This window comes from Poecilia formosa, unplaced genomic scaffold (assembly GCF_000485575.1).
Source record: "Poecilia formosa unplaced genomic scaffold, Poecilia_formosa-5.1.2 Scaffold529, whole genome shotgun sequence".
NCBI lineage: Eukaryota > Metazoa > Chordata > Actinopteri > Cyprinodontiformes > Poeciliidae > Poecilia > Poecilia formosa.
The window spans coordinates 118,135-137,403 of NW_006800468.1; the positions used below are offsets into that span (position 1 = coordinate 118,135).

A 19,269-nucleotide genomic window follows, 5' to 3' on the forward strand; every position below is an offset into this window, starting at 1 on the left:
TGAGTTTGACACCCCTGCTGTAGAGAATAAAGGTGGCATTCAGTTCCAGCGCATTTCCTTCTGATTTGTTGTCACAGCGGTCATCAACAGAAACCTGGCAATGGCTGGCCACATTTGAACCTTTTCTGCCACCTCCACTTATGTCGGGGCACATAGCTGGACACTCCAATATGCACACTCTACAGCACCAATATACACACAAATTCAAAACCCCCATGTACACAAGTAATTTGGCATTCAGTGGTCCAGACAAGCTAATCTCTCCAACTGCAGATTGGGGTGAGCCGAGCCAAGCACTGAGTAATCCGAGCATAACGTCACCTCTGTAGAACTGTGGAAGCCGGAGTTTTAGTAAAAAAGATTTTTTTTAAATAAAAACTCCTTAAGCTAAATGCATCATAAGATTTATTTAAAAGTTTTTGTCGAGATCTGAAATACTACCGGCTCTCTTAATAAAAGCCTTCAAGCTCAATGGCACCATAATTTTGACAATTCTTTCAGTAAAATTAACTTTACTCATCCTTTAGCTTTTGAAAATGAGTCTATGAAAGACCTCAGGGAAGCGTTTACTGCAGCATAATTAGCTCCACAAGCCAACTCGCCAGTTACAGTGCAGCACAGACACGTCCTAAACAAACAGAACAGCCTCAAAACTTAAATTTTAATCAAGCTCTCTTCATTATGCAACGACTTCTCCCCCCTCTTCTAATTCAGAGCGGAGCATCTCTGAGCCAGTCTTCTTAATGAGTGGAGGGAGAGAGAGGAAAGAAAATGCCACAATATGTTAATTGGTTCATAGAAGAGGAGAGCAAACAACTAATTTAAGGAAATCGATGTGAGGGCCTCTGTAACAGCGACTGAGCGCTACAGAGGTCAGGCAGCGCTTCTGGCCAACAGCATAATCTGCTCAGAGTGAGCTTCCTCTTTAGAAGATGAAGCTGCTGAGCTGCAGAGCGATGAAAAGACTTCATGACGAGTCTTCCCAAGCACAATTGGGGCAGCATTTGGTCCCAGATGTGAAATTAAAGACTTCTTAAAGGAACAACATGAACTTAAGCAAAGTCTTAAACTCTGAAGAAGCAAATAGGAAGCAGAGAGGAGGCTTCAGTAATTCAGGTCTCAGGTTCATACCAGAAGGTGAGAGTAGACGAGCTCTGACCAATTTTGCTCTGACTTAGTCAACTTGGTAAAGTTTGCAAATGACACAACAGTGTGTGAATTCATCTTTGCCGAAGATTAAAGGCTCCAACACAAAGGTGTCACTGCACAATACTTTTTTTCTGTCAAAAACACTATTGGATCTTTTCATTGTTTCAAAATTAGAAATCAATCTGATAAAAACACTTCATCTGAAGCCAGATAGTCGACCTGCGGTCACATTCGTATTCACACATACCTTTCAGAAAACGGCGCAGACCACCTTCAGTGTACGTCACCACAACCAAAGGGCTTCCCCTTCCTCCCTGCATCCGCTGCTCTGCAGGCCACCTCCTCCAGAAACTACAACATTTTGTTCCCATTCTGGCGTTATTGACCATTAATCATGTCTTGTTAATCTACCTGTAGGAGTTATTCAGTGAACAATAGTACAAAATGCACAAAATTCCTCACCGCGTGAGTCAAAAGAGTCTCTCGGCCTTCAAAGTTCCAAAACAAACTTTTTTCCAAAACATTTTTCCATGGTTTGTTACTTGAACATGCTTCTGAGTTGTTTCAAAATTTAGTTTCTTTGTAGCAAAAATAGATAAATAAATAAATAACCAAATATCTCTTACAACTTAGATGAAAATGAAAGTTTTTATTGGCTCTAGTGGCCAGGAAAGTTGATAATGAGAGATGGGGAAAGACATGCGGTGAAGGTCACCAGGCCGGGAATTGAACCTGCAACGGCCACATCGAGGACTAAGGCCTCTATACTTTGGTTGTGCTTAACTCCTGCGCCACCACAGCACACCCATGAAAATGAAAGTTAACCTAATCTGATCTTGCAAATTCAAAACGTGGTGAAAAGAATCCATTCAAAACACCTCTGGTCATCAAACCAGACATCTGTGTTCTTAATCTTTTAAATTATGGGAAAGTTAAAAGTTGCCAAAGCAATCCCAACACCTCTAAATGCAAAAACCAGAATCACAGATTCTGCTTTGACCCATGTGCTGCTGTCCTTCATTTGAATCCAATATCCTTATCAAATATTGTCCTCTGAATTTTTGACTTGTTGCTTTTTCTGACTACATGACATACATTTATTCCATCAGGAGTTGGTTTGTATTTCTGTGAAAAATTTAGTTTCTGCTCAAACACTTAATGCAGTTCTTTGTACAGAAATCATATATCTTTTAGAAGTCAAACACATTTTATATGAAGTAGAACTCAATTCGATGCAATGACAAACTACTTGAACCTAAAATTTGTGGAATTTTATCAACTGAAACAGAAAATATATATCTGCTTTTTGTTTTAAATTTGTATTTATATAAAAAACTACCTCAAAATACAATGATATGTTTTTCAGTGGAGTTTTGTATGGACCCAAAGTTGTCTTCTGAGTCTGATTCAATGGACTGAATTGTATGGTAAATACATGAATGATGAAAAATGTCTTTAAATTGACCTGGTTAAATGGATTATATTATTTTCATTTTGACTGTCTTTAGGTTTTCTTTTAACCTTTATGATTATTCACACAGCCAATAGGAATATTAGGTTTTGTGGATTTTTAAAAAATGAAGCCTGTTGGACAAAGTCAAAGATCTCTTGCACACTCGGGTCTCTATGCATCCGTATTAAAATTTCAGAGTGTTTGATTGTTTGATCTTATATCCAAAAAGGATTGTTGGTAATATAGAAAAAAAGCACATGGAAAAGCAATTAACAGGAAGCTGTTATTCTATTAATAAGCCGTTTTCTCTGTGGTCTCATGGCTGCTTGTGATCCATAATTAACGGTGAAATGATCCCATTTTCACCTTCTGCCTGGGTTCCCCACCAGGCCTGCTCCCTGGAGAGCCCAGCACAGGCAGAACAATGAAGCTTACACTGGAGAAACCGATAACACTCTCCTCTGAGCTGACATGGTTGACACTGTTGTTTTTACGCCATGCCACAGCAAAAAATATTTTATTTCTGTCTTGATAAACCCTGGTGACTTGAACAGATGGATTATGGAGAAATGCTGTCTGAAGTGAGAAAGAATTAGCAACACTTCACTGCTAAACTGAATGAGAACCCTCTGAGGCTGTTTTTTTAAAGATCTCAGAATTAATTCTCAGAGTTTTCACCATCACTTCTCGCATTCGCACAACTGGGTAGGAAACCAGCCTAACAGTCACAAATCATCTGAAATATATAATAATTCAGTGATTTGATGCCTGCAGACTTAACATGAAGATTCAAATCAATAAAAAAGCAATTAAGCTATTAAATTGTATTTAGCAATTCAGATGACATTACAGTGGTATAAAAGAAATAATGGAGGAGCATTATTGTGATGACGTGGTGAAGCTGCAGTCAGAAACAGGAAAAGCTTTTTAAAGAGACAGAGGCCCAATTTCAAGGCGTCTAATTACAAAGTCACATTTCTTCTAAGTTATGTTTGATATATGCAGCAATTTTACAACAACTGATCTTGATTGTGCTATAGAATGACCATTTGAATGTTGCAACTCACTATGTTTAGGTTCCTTAAAGAGTTGTAGATACGGATGGCAGGGAAGAAAGGATTTCCTGTAGTAGACTGTAGCACAGCGGTATGACGAAACAACAGCCTCATTGTCCATAACTTTCTAGATTTTATGTAAAATCCTTCTTCGCATCATGATCTCCAGAGGTTCCACAGTTGTCCCCAGGACAGAACTGGAAGAGAACTGGAACAGAACCAGCCTTCTTTATCAGGCCTTTTTATGGTTGTATGGTTATACTTTTTATGGTTCTGATGCTGCTGTCCCAACAGATGATGCTCTCAACAACAGACTTATAGAAGATCTTTCTGCAAACCTTGAAGGATCTGAGTTTCCTCCAGAATTACAGTCTGCTATGATCCGTCTTATAGATGTTTCACTGCTGCCTTTCCAATCCAGTCTGTTTTCCAGATGAACACTGAGGTATTTATATTCCTCAACCACCTCCACTTCTACTCTCATGATGGAAATAGGGTTTGATCTAACCCTGTTTCTCCTGAAAGCAACAATCTCCTTTGTTTAGTTCACATTTAGGATGAGATGATTGTTCCCACACCATGACACAAAGTAGTCCACCAGCTCTCTGTACTCTGCCTCTTGTCCATCTCTGATACACCTGACAACTGCAGAGTCATCTGAGTATTTCTGGAGATGACAGAGGTCAGACTTGTGCTTGAAGCCTGAAGTGTAGAGAGTGAAAAGGAATGGAGAAAGTACAGTCCCCTGTGGTGCTCCTGTGTTGCTGACCACCTGATTAGAGACACAGTCCTTCAGGCTTACAAACTGTGGTCTGTTTGTGAGGTAGTCATAGTTCCAGATGATTGTTGAGGCTCCACCTGTGTCTTCTAGAGTTTCTCACAAAGCAGATCAAGCAGTCTCTCCAGGATCTTCATGATGTGGGATTTCAGGGTAACAGATCGTTAGTTGTTGATGGCTGATGGGTGAGTTTTCTTTCATTCACGATGTCTTCTACTACAACAGAGCCTTCTTTTGGGTCAAGCTAGGGTTCAAGAGAATTTATTTATGATCTTTTATCTGTGTTTATTGGATTTTCAGGTCAGAGATTAAGAAAATGCACAAATCTTTGAATTGGTTTTCTGATTTCAGTTGGAAATTCCTACCTGTGTAAAAAAATTCAATGCAGCAGTATTTCACTTGTCTTTACAACAGGTCTTCTGCTCTTAAAGTAAGGAGAGGCTTGAGACCCGACATAAATGAGGTAAAGATCTGTGTTAGACATTCTGTACAACTATTACAGAGTTTCTATGAAGAAATGATTGGTGACTGAAATGAGAGGATAATAATTTTGAATATTTCATGTTTTTGGCCAAGTTGGGCAACTCTTCAAAATCTGAGCTTCCACTACATTCCTTGAGCTGTCCTCAAATCATGTATTACATTCTGAGTGCTCTCAATTTGCTTCCTCTTTACCGAATGAGAAGAATTAATCATGCAGTTAAAATGTAGCCGATTGTATTTCAAATTTGACTGTAGGTCAGCTTTTAAAGTCTCCACATATTAGCCATTGGAGATGCTTTTGAAACAGATGAATGAGGGTGACTCACAGAGAACACAGAAAGATGAAGAAGTAGGGCTTAGATGTAAACAAACTGACGGTGCAGTAAAAGCAGCACTGCGGCTCTGCTGTGATGTGAGAGCGGCGCTCATAAATAATGTAGCCGAGTGTCGAGCAGCCAGCCAACAAGCAGAACATGGCTCCTGAGTGCAGAAAACAGGCTAAACAAACAGCATGATGGCTGCTCACAGATGGCTAAACACACATCTGAGTCAGGTATCAGTCACTGTTCTGGAAATAACACACCTGTGAGCAGACAAAGTGGACAAGAAGAGGAAAAAATTAATTTGTTGGAGAAGTCAACGTGTTCATAATATAGTAAGAATCTTCTCGGCAACCATTTAGCATAACACCACGTTAAAGCCAGATGTTCGCAGCATTTACTGTCATTCCTTGGTCAGATGTTTATTTATAATGGAAAGTCTCAGCAGAACAAAGTGAACTGCAAACTAGGTGCAAGTAAATTATGTTAAGAGCAGTGTTGGGCAATAAAGCAATAACAATATATATCATGATAGACATGATCAATATCAATAGATAATACATTTGATGGAATTTTTAATAATTTCCTTGAACTTTGATCCAGAACTGCATGGCATTCTGGGGGATGTAGGTAGGGGAAAAGCTTTAGCTGCTCCACCTCCCAGGGCTAGCTAAGCAAAGTGGGCAGAATCTACTAACTCGTTCATGTCATGATGTGATATGGGTTTCATGTGGAGGTGGTGAGGAAGACGCTGGTAGGCCCAGGTATTCATGATGAAATGACGTTTAACCTGTCATTCACGAGAGGACCCAAATTTGGGTCCTCTCATGACAGGTTAACCCAGGGGTGTCAAACTCCAGTCCTCAAGGGCCGCTGTCCTGCAACTTTTAGATGTGCCTCTGCTGCACCACACCTGAAAAGAATAATTAGGTCATTAGCAAGACTCAGGAGAACCGATCTACACAGGGAGGAGGTAATTAAGCCATTTCATTGCACTGTTTTTTACCTGTGGCACATCTAAACACTGCAGGACAGCGGCCCTTGAGGACTGGAGTTTGACACCCCGGGGTTAACCTGTCATTGTGAATGACAACCTGTGAATGACAGGTTAATGATGGAACAGGTACAAACTCAAAGGCAGCACTGAGAGCGGACAGATGATGAAACATGACGAGGACCCGACAAGAAACACAGACAACAGGTGGGACTAATACACAGGGAGGGGAATCAGGGAACTAGACACAGCTGGGATCAATCAACAGGGAAGACAGAGACTCACAAGGGAAAACAGATCTAGACACAGAAAAACCTCAAAAATAACTACACAAAACACAGATCACAACAGCTCACTCTTTGGTTACCTAGCAACAACCTGTTGTGTACCTGCACAGCAGCAGTTTCAGGTTTCACCACTGTGCCTCAAAACAAACAACGGAGTGGAGGGAAAACTGATGACAAAACAGGAAACATCACGTTATTGGTGGGCATTAATCGTACTATCAACGATCATGATGAATTTCTTATGATAAGAATTTAGATATATTGTTGTCACCATAAATTCCAATTAATGATGTCCGTATTGTCTGGGTTGTTATTCTTTGCCACGGTTTGTTCAATGAGGGCATTGATAAATCTCAATAAATATGAAAATATAATGTGCTGTTTAGTGATAAAAATTATATTTCCTTATACGACTGGTGTCCCAAAGAAGCATATTACAATCACAGCTGCTTAAAAAAGACGTATCAAATAGGTCTTAATGTCACTGTTATCGTTATCACAAAATAGCATTATTAAGATTAGACAGATGACAGATCAAGATAAGTTACTAATAAAAAGGCAAAAATAGTGAAAAACAAAGAGTAACAAATAACTCCCAACAGGTGAGGCAAAAAAAGGACAAATGGCAGCATCATAAAAATAAGAAATCTACAGCAAAAACAGAGAAGTCTGGAATGGACAGAGATATTTCTTGTTCTTCTGAACCTTTGTGTCTCATGTTAAGAAACAGTTATTCATATTAGTAGAAATAGAAATTAGTTGACTCCATTTAACCCAGGTTTGACATTCTGGTATACAAGGAAGAGTACACGAGAGTTAATATAAGTATCACATAATACCAGAACTTAAATGCATTTTTGATTTTACAATTTTTTTTGTCATTTCTTTTCCTATAAAGCACTTTTAATTATTTTAAAGTACATGAGTGGGGCAACAAACTTACCTTGCTCTAGTAATAAACATAAAGATTGAGTGTAAAATGACAATTTATTTAATAAACAAAGTTTCAGTTGTCAGTACTCAGGTGAAAACAGTCAGTGCTACGTATGGGGCAAGTTGGGAAAAAGTCAGTTAATTACAAGCAATTATTCCTTACTGATTAATTAGAAAAACAAAAATAACATCACACATTTAGAAACAAACCATCAATTGTTATTGATAATTAAATATGCTGAAACAACACTGATGATGATTAAATGATTTGGGGGCAAATTTTACTGTGTTCCTTAACTTCTGGGAGTGTGTGTGGGTTTGTCTGCGTACATGTGTGTGTGCGCGCATGCACGTGTGTGTGTGTGTGTGTGTGTGTGCGTGTGTGTGCGTGTGTCAGCATGCTTGGGAGGGTCAAGACTAAGTCTGAAGCGATGCAGCAACTGTTGATGCTTTAAGTCAGTGGTTCCCAAACTTTTTCTGGGCCCCCCCTATGGCTTACAAATAGCTGTCTGGTTGTCTGGTTGAACGATGTTTGTCAGTGAAGGGGGATGAGGGGGGGAGTCTTAGAGACTCCCTGTTATACTCAGCCCCGGCTCCAGACGAACAAGGGGGGGGGGATAAACTTTTTGGGGGCAAAATGAATCGTAGCTGAACATAGACAACAACACCATTAGCATACAAGCTACTTGTTAACAAGCTTGAGGTGCTGTATTTATACTAGCTAGCTAGTCATCTTTTAGCTAACTTTACCTGCATCCATTAGCTTTACTCAACAGTCTGTTAGTTTGGGGGAAAAAACTCTGCAAAGTTATTTGCATTTTGCTGCCAATAAACCAGCAAAACGTATAGTTCTGCTGTGCAGAACTACATTTGAGTAGTTCTGCACAGCAGCAGCAGGTCTCTGTCGTTGCCGCACAGGTGTAAACCCAGCGCGAGCGTCGTAGCCATAGACATAATATAAGAATAGACGCTTCATGGACCACTCTCGCCTATTGTCGCTGACGAGATTTAGGGCGGCCATCTTGGAGCGGTAGACCACTCCACTCAGCTTTATGTGTTTAGCAGGTATAATGACGTATCAGCGCATTTAATTGATCATAACACGCTTTTTTGTTACTGGAAACTTTATTCAAACATCTATCAAAGCCACATTTATAAACAACTGTATTTTTTAAGTATGATTTTAATACATAGTTCAGCATATTTAAATATGCTTAGTGGCTATAACAACAGAATAGGAATAGAATATTCTGATATTGATGTATGATGAGAATATTACAAAGCACACAGCCATTCATAATTTAATAAATTATTTAGTAATATAACTATGCAAACACAAATAAATAATGATTAATACTGAATAATATATATTGGATACATGTTTATATGTATGTATGTTTATATGTGTCACACAGTGGAAATTTGTTTTTACTAAATAAAAACAGATAATCTAAGCTAGCGGTTCTTAACGTGGGCGGTACCGCCCCCCAGGGGGCGTTCAGAGGACAGCAGGGGGCGCTGGCGGAAATTTTTAAAAAAAGTGGGGCGCTGGGATGCCTTTGGGGGCGTTTGGTCGAAGGTAAACTTTACACCTTAAATACACAACAATGCCAGTTTACACTTTGAGCAACTTGGTAAAACTGTATTGTGTAACATTAAAACATACTTGGCTGCAACTGTATCGATGGCAGCTCTTCTTCTATTCAATGTCTGTTAGCTTCTGTTAGCTTCTTGGCCGTTCTCCTGCTACTGGTAGCTAAAATCACCTCGCTGTGTATCCCTCTGAAAAATGAACCCATTTAAATAAAGAAATAAAGAAATCCCTCCATGGGTGATACCACGATAGAGAGCGTTCATTTTATAGCGTTAACACCGGTGCTGTAAGTGGTCCGGTATGACACGGGTGTGATGGAACAATGGTACCACAGCACTTTTAAATTTCAATAATCAGAATACCGAAATTGTTTCCATTGCTTTAAAAGGTTTATGTCAGTCTGCCTGAATCTGAATCCGACGCTGAACAGTGAAAAATCAACACATGAAGTGAAACATGACGATTAGGCGGAGCAGCAGGTGATGAGTGAAGATTAGTGATGGTCAATAAACGATGAAATAAATCTAGCAACAGGAAAGAAACTAAAGTGGACATGGCAATAAACCAAGAGAGGATAATACTAATCAGAGAAAACTAAATAGAAATGAATGAAGAACAAAATGTAAGAATAAACTAAGAAACTAATGTAAATACAGAGGAATAAACTGGTATGGCAAGACCTTTCGAGCAATAATTAATACAGAGGACTGTATGGCAAGAATAAACAGACACTATTTCCAGATAAAAGGTAAAATAATATTGTTGAAATGTCATGGGTTTGTTGAGACCACATCTAGTACTGAGAATAAATCTTACAGACCATAACAGTAAATAACTTATCACTTATGTTTTTAATTAGATGATATATTTCTTCAATATTATTTTTCATGTCAGTGTTAATGTCATGAGGCTGATGACTCTATGACACTTTCAATTTGACTCATTGGGATTTGATTAAGAACCAGATTTGTTCTTTGTAATTTATGTCCAGTAAAACTATTAATCTATATATCAATAGACAGATCTATATAAAGATATAATTCATCTTTCTGTCTCATATTTGTACGGCATTAAAAGGATCTGGAACTTTTGTTTTTCCACTGAAAGCTCTGGTTTGCACACTAAATGCCATGTGGGTGAAGTTTTATGGATGATACTCTGATGTCCCATTCTCCTGAAGGCAGCACAGAGCTGCACCACCAGAAACTGACACTGAAGAGAAGAAGAGTTATGATTAATGTAGTTACAGTTCTANATTTTCTTTTTGGTTGTGAAGAGGAAAATAGCAGTAGTCAGCCTTAGTTAAAGTATATTTCTTATTGGGGGAATTTAGTTTGAGCTGTTTAATCATAAGCAGCCGCTGGAGATCATTTGCGTTTATGCAAAGAACATGACCTCTGGTGGGCATATGACCTATAAACTCAGTAAATTAATTACATTTCAGAAGAATATAGAAATGTAAAGATGCCTTAGAGCAGTGGTTCCCAAACTTTTTCTCCTGGACCCCCCAGTGGTTTCCAAACCACCCCCCATGGCTTACAGTGTGTGAGCGAAGGGGGTGGGGGATGGATTCTTAGAGACACCCTGTTATACTCAGCCCCGGCTCCAGACGAACAAGGTGGGGGGAATAAACTTTTTGGGGGGAAAATGAATCGTAGCTGAACATAGACACCAGTAGCATACAAGCTACTTGTTAACAAGCTTGAGGTGCTGTATTGATATTAGCTAGCTAGTCATCTTTTAGCTAACTTTACCTGCATCCATCAGCTTTACTCAACAGTCTGTTAGTTTGGGGGGAAAAACTCTGCAAAGTTATTTGCATTTTGCTGCCAGCAAACCAGCAAAACGTATAGTTCTGCTGTGCAGAACTACACCTGAGTAGTATGTATGTATGTATGTATGTATGTATGTATGTATGTATACATACATATATATAGATATATGTATATGTTTTTCAGCCGACGAGTTCTAGCTTCAGAGTGATTCAGCAGCTGAGATTGAGTCCAAAATCCGATGCGAGATTCATCCGTGCTGCAGTGAATCCGTCTCTCTTTAAAGATATTTCACATTTCTTCCTCACATCGTGTCTTTAGGAAACCTTCAAAACAAAAACAGAAGATTTGGGAGCCATCTTACTTTTGACAGAGTGAAAAAAGTACACATAAATAATAGTCTTTACCACCTGTGTAAACTTTGCTGGTGAATGTTATAACACATAATATAAGTTTTATGATATATGTTAAATTGTTTAATGTAGGCACTTGTGTCAGATAATCTAAGCCAATGTTGGAGAATAATAATTTTTTTTAGATTTACGGAATCTCAGTTAACCTTCATAGTGGGGCTGAACCCTGGTATTACACCAAACACTATAGCTAGCATTAGCTGGTATCTCACATGTGGACATAAATACAGTAAAGTAATATTCTAATCACAAAATATACACAATAATATGTCCATCTTACTTGTGAAATGTTGTCTGTCGAGTCCTCACATCATTAGTCCATCGATCCGAACAACAATATCCCTCAGTGCTGAGGCATCTTCTGTTGTTTTGGTTTAGCAAAGTAGGAGGGACGACCGCTCCAAGATGGCCGCCGTATTTCCTGCGACGGAGCAGCCAATGCGGGGTCTACTCTTATTTTATGTCTATGGTCGTAGTGCTCATGTTGCGTTAAAAGGCGGCTCAACAAAACAGGTTACCACATGTTAACAACAGATTAAACAGTTTTAACTGCTGATAAAAGTGACAGAGGACACAGATATGGGAAGCGCAGAAGCCCCTACTGCATCAAATTGACAGAGGAATAACAGAGAGTTGGCCATTCTAAGGTAAAATCCCAGCACATACAGCGTTCATGTTTTGTTTTTTTTGTTGTTTTTTTTTTTCATCCAGATGGCTTCCTGTGCCCCCCATTCCCCTGCAATGGCATGGCGCCCCCCCTAAGGGGCACGTCCCACAGTTTGGGAACCTCTGCTTTAAGTGATATATCACTCCATTCCACTTCGTTTAGCATCACTTCATCTGAGTTAATTGGTTCATGAGGAGCACTAATTAAGGGGAATGGCCTTGTTTATTGTCATGGCGATGCTTATTAGGCAGACATTTCTTTTTCCATTTTTGGGAACTCGTGACATTAACGCACCCTTCACAAATTGCAGGCGGAGTAATGGATCAGCGTATCAGCTGCATCAAACATACACACACGTACACACAGCTCGACAATCCAACACAGACTGGTAACATTCAGGAATGGACGTGACCTACCTCTCTACGCCGGGAAGCCCAGCAGATCTGTTTGATTTTCCAAACCACAGCGGCAACCAGCAGCAACGACAGGAAACAGCTGGAGAGAGGAGAGTGGTGCAATTAGTTAAATCATTGTTGATTGTTATAGTTACTCAGATTATTTATGTGAAAATAATAAAAATTAAAACTTCTTTTGCAACATAGAATCGGTTGATGTATCCCATGATGAACTTTATGAAGGACAAAATAAAAATCTTCAGAAAATGTTTTAGCTCAAGAATATCTGAAATTCACAAAAATATTTTTGTAAAATTAACTAAAAGGTTGTACACTATTGAAAAGGAACATTTAGTGACTTAGAGTATAACTTTCATCAGAGAAGCACTTCAAAGACAAATAAATTGTACCCAACCTTATACTCATAACTGCGGACGCATGAGAGTCCAAGTCAAATAAATCGTTGTGTCAAAATTAAATGTCACATGTAAATTAAAAATTAGACCAAATGTTAAAGAAATTAACAGCAAAAGGAGGATTAATTACCCAAAAGAGATCAAATGCTTCATTATTACAACCGTGACAAAATGTTTGGGCTGTGACATTGTGTTTCGCAAACACAGAGTCAAAGACAAAAGGGATAACAAAGAGGAAAACTGAAGTCTCAAAATACGGATTTTGCATGAATATCATTTAGTTGTTAGAAGAAACTGTTTTGTCACCAAAACTACAGTAGAGTGCTTTACCTCAAAGCAAATTCATACATTTAGAATGGTCCAGCCAAAGTTCAGACCTAAGCCCAATAAAAACTTGTTAAATGCTCAAACATTGCTTATAGTGATGTTGATAGGAACACAGAATTTATATATTCTTTCATGCTTTCTATCTTTTTAAATACACATGTTCAAATGACTTCATTTGTTTAACAGCAAGTTTAATATGGCTCCATTTCTGTCGTTACTTCTTCATAGTCTTGTTACTATAACAGAGTATTAATTTTCACCAAGTTGAACATTTTAAGATAAATAACTCGAAAAAAATTGGATGTCAAAAATTTTTACATTTGTGAGAAATTTTTCATGAGTGAACGGATAGATTTATGATATTTACATGTAGCCTAAGCCTACATGTAACCAGATATCTGAGGAAACAAATACATTTTTATGTGTTTTGGCTTTTCATTCACATGAAAACTCAGTTCAATATCTTTAAAAATGATTTAAAAAAAACTCTGACCAAAGTGTATTGTTAATAAAACTTTGTGTGTACATGGAAACATTGAGATGTAGTGATTGCTAGGGTTGCCACCTTTCAGAAATCAAAATAAGGGACGCCACCACGGCATGTCGCCCTACTTTCATGTGGTGGGTGTCCACTGCAGTGACAGACATTTTATGGTGGTGTTTTTTGCCTTTAAAAAGTGATCATAGAGCAATCATTCATGCATAGAGGTCGGTTAGACTACCCCAAAATTGTACTTCTATCAGAGTAGTATACCTGTATACCTTAAACACGTTTAATTAAGCAAGTATAAAAAGTATTTGGTAAACAACTCAAGTACTGAGTAACTGATCATAACACCTGATTAAATATTCAAAATGTGTCCTCAGGCAGCCAAAAGTATAAAAGATATGTCAACAATCTGGTATTTTACAGAGTATTAAAACAAATATGTATACAAATAAGGAGTTAGGTTTGGAGGCTGGTTCTAGAATCTAGACCAAATTTACCACAGGGGCCGGGATAGTCAGTGTTTTCCCATGGCGACACTTGAAAAAGAATGAAAAAAAAAAGAAAAAAAAACAAAAACAGAGCAATATTTCATCATTGGATATATTAAGTGAGCCAAAGAGCCACTTTTGTCTCCAGAGGTCCAGGTTGCAGAGCCCTGGCAGATGGAAAGTGTGATTCTATACAGCAACTAAAAGTGCATCACTATAATTTTTAATTCATGGTTAAAGTAAAATTGTGAAGGTAAAAAAAAAAAACATCCACCACTGAGTATTAATATAAGACATTTATTTAGTATAACTTCTTTGGTAATTAATGCATTTACTGTTAATCTATTTGTATGATTTGTTCTTTAAATAACTATTTATATTATTTTGGCTGATATTTTTATAAATTAAATAAGCAAATAATGAAACCGTGACAACCATAGAAATCATATACATAGACGCCTCATGGAGCACTGAGTCGTACGTAACAGCGTCCGCCATCTTCCATGTGGCAGCAGAGCGATCGGAGCTCAAGTCCCGTGCTGTCTGAACTCGTTTCAACTGTTTTACAAAACAAACTGGATTCAATGCTATTACCTTTCACAGGTAAGGATGAAAGATCAGAATTACTTGACTTTGCAGCCAGAAATTCGCTTCTAAACAACCGAGAAATATTTCCTATGTAGCTTAATTTGCCCGAAGTAACCGCTGATTGTTAGCGTAGCAGCCAACGTTTTCACACTGTGTTTTCTAATGAGAGAGAGGTGATGAAAAACCGCTGTTAGAGGAGAAGTTCATTAAAAACCAGGGGATTTAGTGAGGAAAGATCAGTCAGGATCAGAGCTGGAGCTGCTGTTCTTCAGTCTCTGTTTCACAGCTCAGCTTCACCATGTTGGTATTTAGATACACCGAGTCAGAGCCCAACATGCTGAAAATGTATTTTTCTGAATAGGAAGGAAACATATATGTATTTTCTATTACACTTTTGGATAATTTCTCTTTTATCCTTGGCTTTACCCTGTGAACCAGGACGTCTCAAAAGTCATTGAGTTCTCCCAGTGTGACCAGCAGACTGAAGACCTGCCTATGCCCAGTGTTCCTAATATAATAAATAAATGTTTTATTCTTTCACTTTTGTGTATTTTTAAAAATCTCAATCTGAAGTATTAGTGTATTAATACAGCTTATGTAATGAAATAAAAATAATTTACTCTGTTAGAATTATTTTCACTATTTGCTATCAATAGCAGAGTTGACATACTGTAATAAATATTTTTCTCTGGAAAAAAGTAAGAAAAATGTATAGTTTATTGTTTGACAATGACTGATTTATAAATAAAAAGTCATTTCTCAATAATGTATAAAAATAAATACAAGAAAATAATTTGTTTCTTGTCTTGAAACATTAAATGTACATTAAATTATGGAATTATGTAAATATGTTAATTAAACACTGTAAAAGTGTCTGTTCATCAATGTCAATATAAAAATGATCAGAATAATTTCTATCAAATAAAAACATTGTGCTTTTGATTCAGAAATGCCCCAAAACAATTAAATAATCACATCAAAAGTTAGAAACTCTGTCTTTAGTCGTTTCTTTGATTGTCAAATATATTAATGTGTGTGAGAAAATGTGTCAATGACAGGTATTAATTTAAAATACTTTGTAGAACGGCACTTTGTGAAGTTCGGTCCATTTACTTGTATTAGCTTACTGGCACATATTCCACATTCAATATGGCGGACGCTGTTACGTATCGCAGCAACGGGCCAACCCACCCCATGAGGAGTCTACGTATTTATGTCTATGGTGACAACAGCATCGGTCCGCAGCATTCTGGGGTCCTGTGTAGCCCCCCCACGACAATTTAGCTGACCTTAATATTTCCTATGTTTTATTTTGATCATTATTGTTACACTTTGTGTTAATATGTGTGTGACAGGCATGCCTATTGGATATTACTAGAAATACGGAACAAATCGCGTCCCGTGTCAAATACGGGACGATTCCAAATTTTTCAGGACAGGCGAAACGCTATTATGTTATTTAAAACTAATTAAACCTATTTATCAGTCCACACAAATGAACCTTCTGCCACCATGTTTAATACACAACAGGAAGTCATGGTTGTTCTTAAGAAATCTGATTGGTTGACACAGACTTCAGCTTTGCACTAGACTGCCCCCTGTGGGTTTGGTATTTTTAATACAATGCTCAGTGGCGTATTTGTGCGGATGGTGGATGAAAACTTTTCTGAAACTGGTCCTCAGTCTACAATATACGGAAAAGGATTAGGACCACTGGAAAAAAGAAAAAAAAAACTCTGACTTTAATCTCAGAATTCTGAGAAAAAAGTCAGAATTCTGAGATTAAAATCAGAATTCTGAATTAATCTCAGAATTCTAACTTTTTTTCTCAGAATTCTGACTTTAATCATTTTCTGACATTAAGTCAGAAATATTAAGGAATAACGTCAGAAGTTTTCAGAGATTATAAAGTCATACATTTGCAACTACTGACAGACGTTCTCTGAGGCTTAAGAGGTAAATTTGGGAGATGAGAATCTGGATATTTTCCAAACTTTACATGATAGATCCGAGCTTTTTCATCGCCATGATCGCCTCGAACGAAGTCCAGAATACACGAAAAACAAGTTTCAAGTTACAAGTTTCTTACTTTACAATGTATTTTCATATTGTAAATGTATGCCTTTTATTGTGAAAAAGTGTAATTTATGTTTTGCAAACTGATAACTTTTCAACATCAGAGAATGTCTGATGTTGACATTACAACACAATACGTTAATTGTCTTGTAATGTATTTACAAGACAAATAATTTAATGTCTTGTAAATGCATTAAATTAATTTAGAAATTTCTGCAAGTTTTTTGGTGGAAATTTACTCTTCCATAGCCAATTTATTTAGCCTTGTATCTAATTATTTAACCTAAAAAGTGTATAGTATGTTTTGAACATTGGACATGTGGAGCTTGTTTCTGTGAAATGTTGTAAACTAAATACCATGAAAACTAAAATGCTATTGCTTGCATTATCATTTTTCTTCTTTTGGAAATGTCATTATGCTTTCTATGCGGTATTATATAACTGTACTTTGCAAATGACAAATTTTCAAACAGCATGTGTTTCCTGCTTTTAGCGGCCTTTGCTGCAGCAGAAAAACAATACAGAGAAGTGTATGGTGGCAGAGCGGCATGTTCAATTATTAAACCACCGACTCCAGCAAATTTGAACAAGAGGAGAAAAATTCTTCAGAAATCTGAGCGATACACAAAACCGCAATGACCACAAGCAGTTAGGGGGTTTACAGGACAGCAAAGAGCAGCGAGAGGTCAACCAGCAACATGATGCACTCAACAAAGAACAAGCCTTCCTGTTCACACATACATGCGCACGCACCAGCGCACGCATGCATACACACACACACACACGCATGCATACACACACACGCACGCACACACTGTTTTAAAGTTCAGTATCCGGAGGGCTAAGTTATTGGGCCAAACAAAGACCCTTTCTCACACCACAGCTTCTGACAAAAACTCAAAACAAGCGCACCCAAAGTCCTAACAACAGGAAGTGCTTAAGAAACTGCTGAGAGTAGCAGCTCTGGGACAATTCTTCTCTTCATCCAGTTGAGGGAAAATGTGTCAGTCGCTGTGTGCATGCTTCCTCCGATGTCTCAGAATGGAGATGACAGTTTTGTTAAGGTTACTGGATCTGTAATGAGCGTGACATTTTCTCAGAGTCAGTGTGCCGAAGAGGCAGCAACTGGGGCTTCTTCAGTCTGTTGTTGAACCAGGAAATGAAATCTCCCTCTGGTGACGAGGACAATACACTGACTGAGACTGCTGCTGGAGGAAAACTGGTTGGTTCAAGAATCCCACCATGGTTTCCCTTCATGGCAGGACTTACAACTCCTGTTGTAAGTCAGGGCAACTGTGGCTTTGTGGGAAGAGTAGATCGGAAGGTGTAGGTTCAATTCCAGCTTCCTCCTGCTTCATGTCGATGTGCCCTTGGGCAAGGCATTTAACCCCAACTTGCCTACCAATCTGCATATCGGTGTATGAATGTGTGCGCTTTTGTGAGTGCGAATTGGTGAATTCGCACTAACAAACTTGGTGGATGCAGTAAAAACGATCGCATAGTCATTGCTGCTCATTTTGAATGGTCAAAATGATAGGAAAAAGCGCTATATATTTTAGTCCATTTACCATAAGTTACCAATTTAACTGGCTTACCAATTTAAATTGGTAAGCTGAAGCTAAAATCTTCAAAGAAACATTGTAAAGAAATGTTTCAGGAGCATGCTAATTAGCAGAAGCTGAAACTAAATAAGAAAATTGCTGAAGAATCTAAAGTGAATGTGAACTGAATGAATCTACAATAAGTTTTCCTTTTCTGTTCTTGAATGTATCGTAAATTAAAAAGGTAAAGGGCTGAGCTCAGGAAATTCAAATGAAAATCCTTCAAGACTATAGAGTTAAAATATTAAAACATACTAACAAGGAAGTCACATGTTGACAAATGTAGATACAACAAGCTGTTTTGCTAGCATCTTTAGCTATGCTAACTATTAGCATATTAAAAATATTTTGTTAGATTTTACTGGTAACATTAGCATGTTAGCAATTAATAACAAACATCTACCACATTAGCAACTTGCTAATTAGAGATGGGCACTATGACGCCCCCCATAACCCTCCTGCTGTGTTACATTGTGGCCTATTAACTGTTCTTCAATGAATGTCTTGGAGATGGGAGGCGCTTATGGTCACTTGTCCACCTGGACCATTTATAAGGAGCGTTCATTCCATTCATGGCAGATGAGAGCCAGAGGCCAGATCCAGAACCAGATCCAGAGGTGGAGCCAGAGCTGGAACCAGACGCCGTGGAGTGCATTGTTCGCTTGACACAGTGTGGGAACCAGTCCGTGGTTCAGATGGACATGGCTTTATTAACCAGCTTGTTTGTTGTGGGTAGCCGTGGCATGTGAGTGAAGTGTTTTTGGGGATTGTGCATCAGTGTTGGTTCTGTTTTAGCGATTATGGCTCCTGCTAGGCAAAGAGGTGTTGTCGCTTTAGACGTCACATGTTTGTTTTTTTGTAGTGTCGTAGGGGTTTGCGGTTGGTGTTCACTGCAAGGGAAACGATCATAATTTTTTGCTGGTTTGGTGCTTAATAAATCCGTCGCCGGTCCACATGAAAAGCCAGGACTTAGACAGGTGAGTCGTGGCA

The 19,269-nt window shown here is 38.2% G+C and overlaps 1 protein-coding gene and 1 long non-coding RNA gene across 2 annotated transcripts in view; one reads left to right on the forward strand and one right to left on the reverse strand.

Annotated features, from left to right (window-relative positions):
* Positions 1–9,446, forward strand: part of LOC107834128 (uncharacterized) — a 10,552-nt gene extending 1,106 nt beyond the window's left edge. The window contains exons 2-3 of the long non-coding RNA XR_001659912.1: positions 7,204–7,212; positions 9,301–9,446. This is a non-coding gene — a long non-coding RNA (uncharacterized LOC107834128). The remainder of the gene's footprint in view (positions 1–7,203; positions 7,213–9,300) is intronic.
* LOC103129237 (attractin-like protein 1) overlaps positions 1–19,269 on the reverse strand; it is a 211,949-nt gene that overhangs the window by 79,251 nt on the left and 113,429 nt on the right. Inside the window, exon 11 of the mRNA XM_016664917.1 lies at positions 12,315–12,393. Coding sequence (XP_016520403.1) covers positions 12,315–12,393 — 79 coding nt within the window. The remainder of the gene's footprint in view (positions 1–12,314; positions 12,394–19,269) is intronic.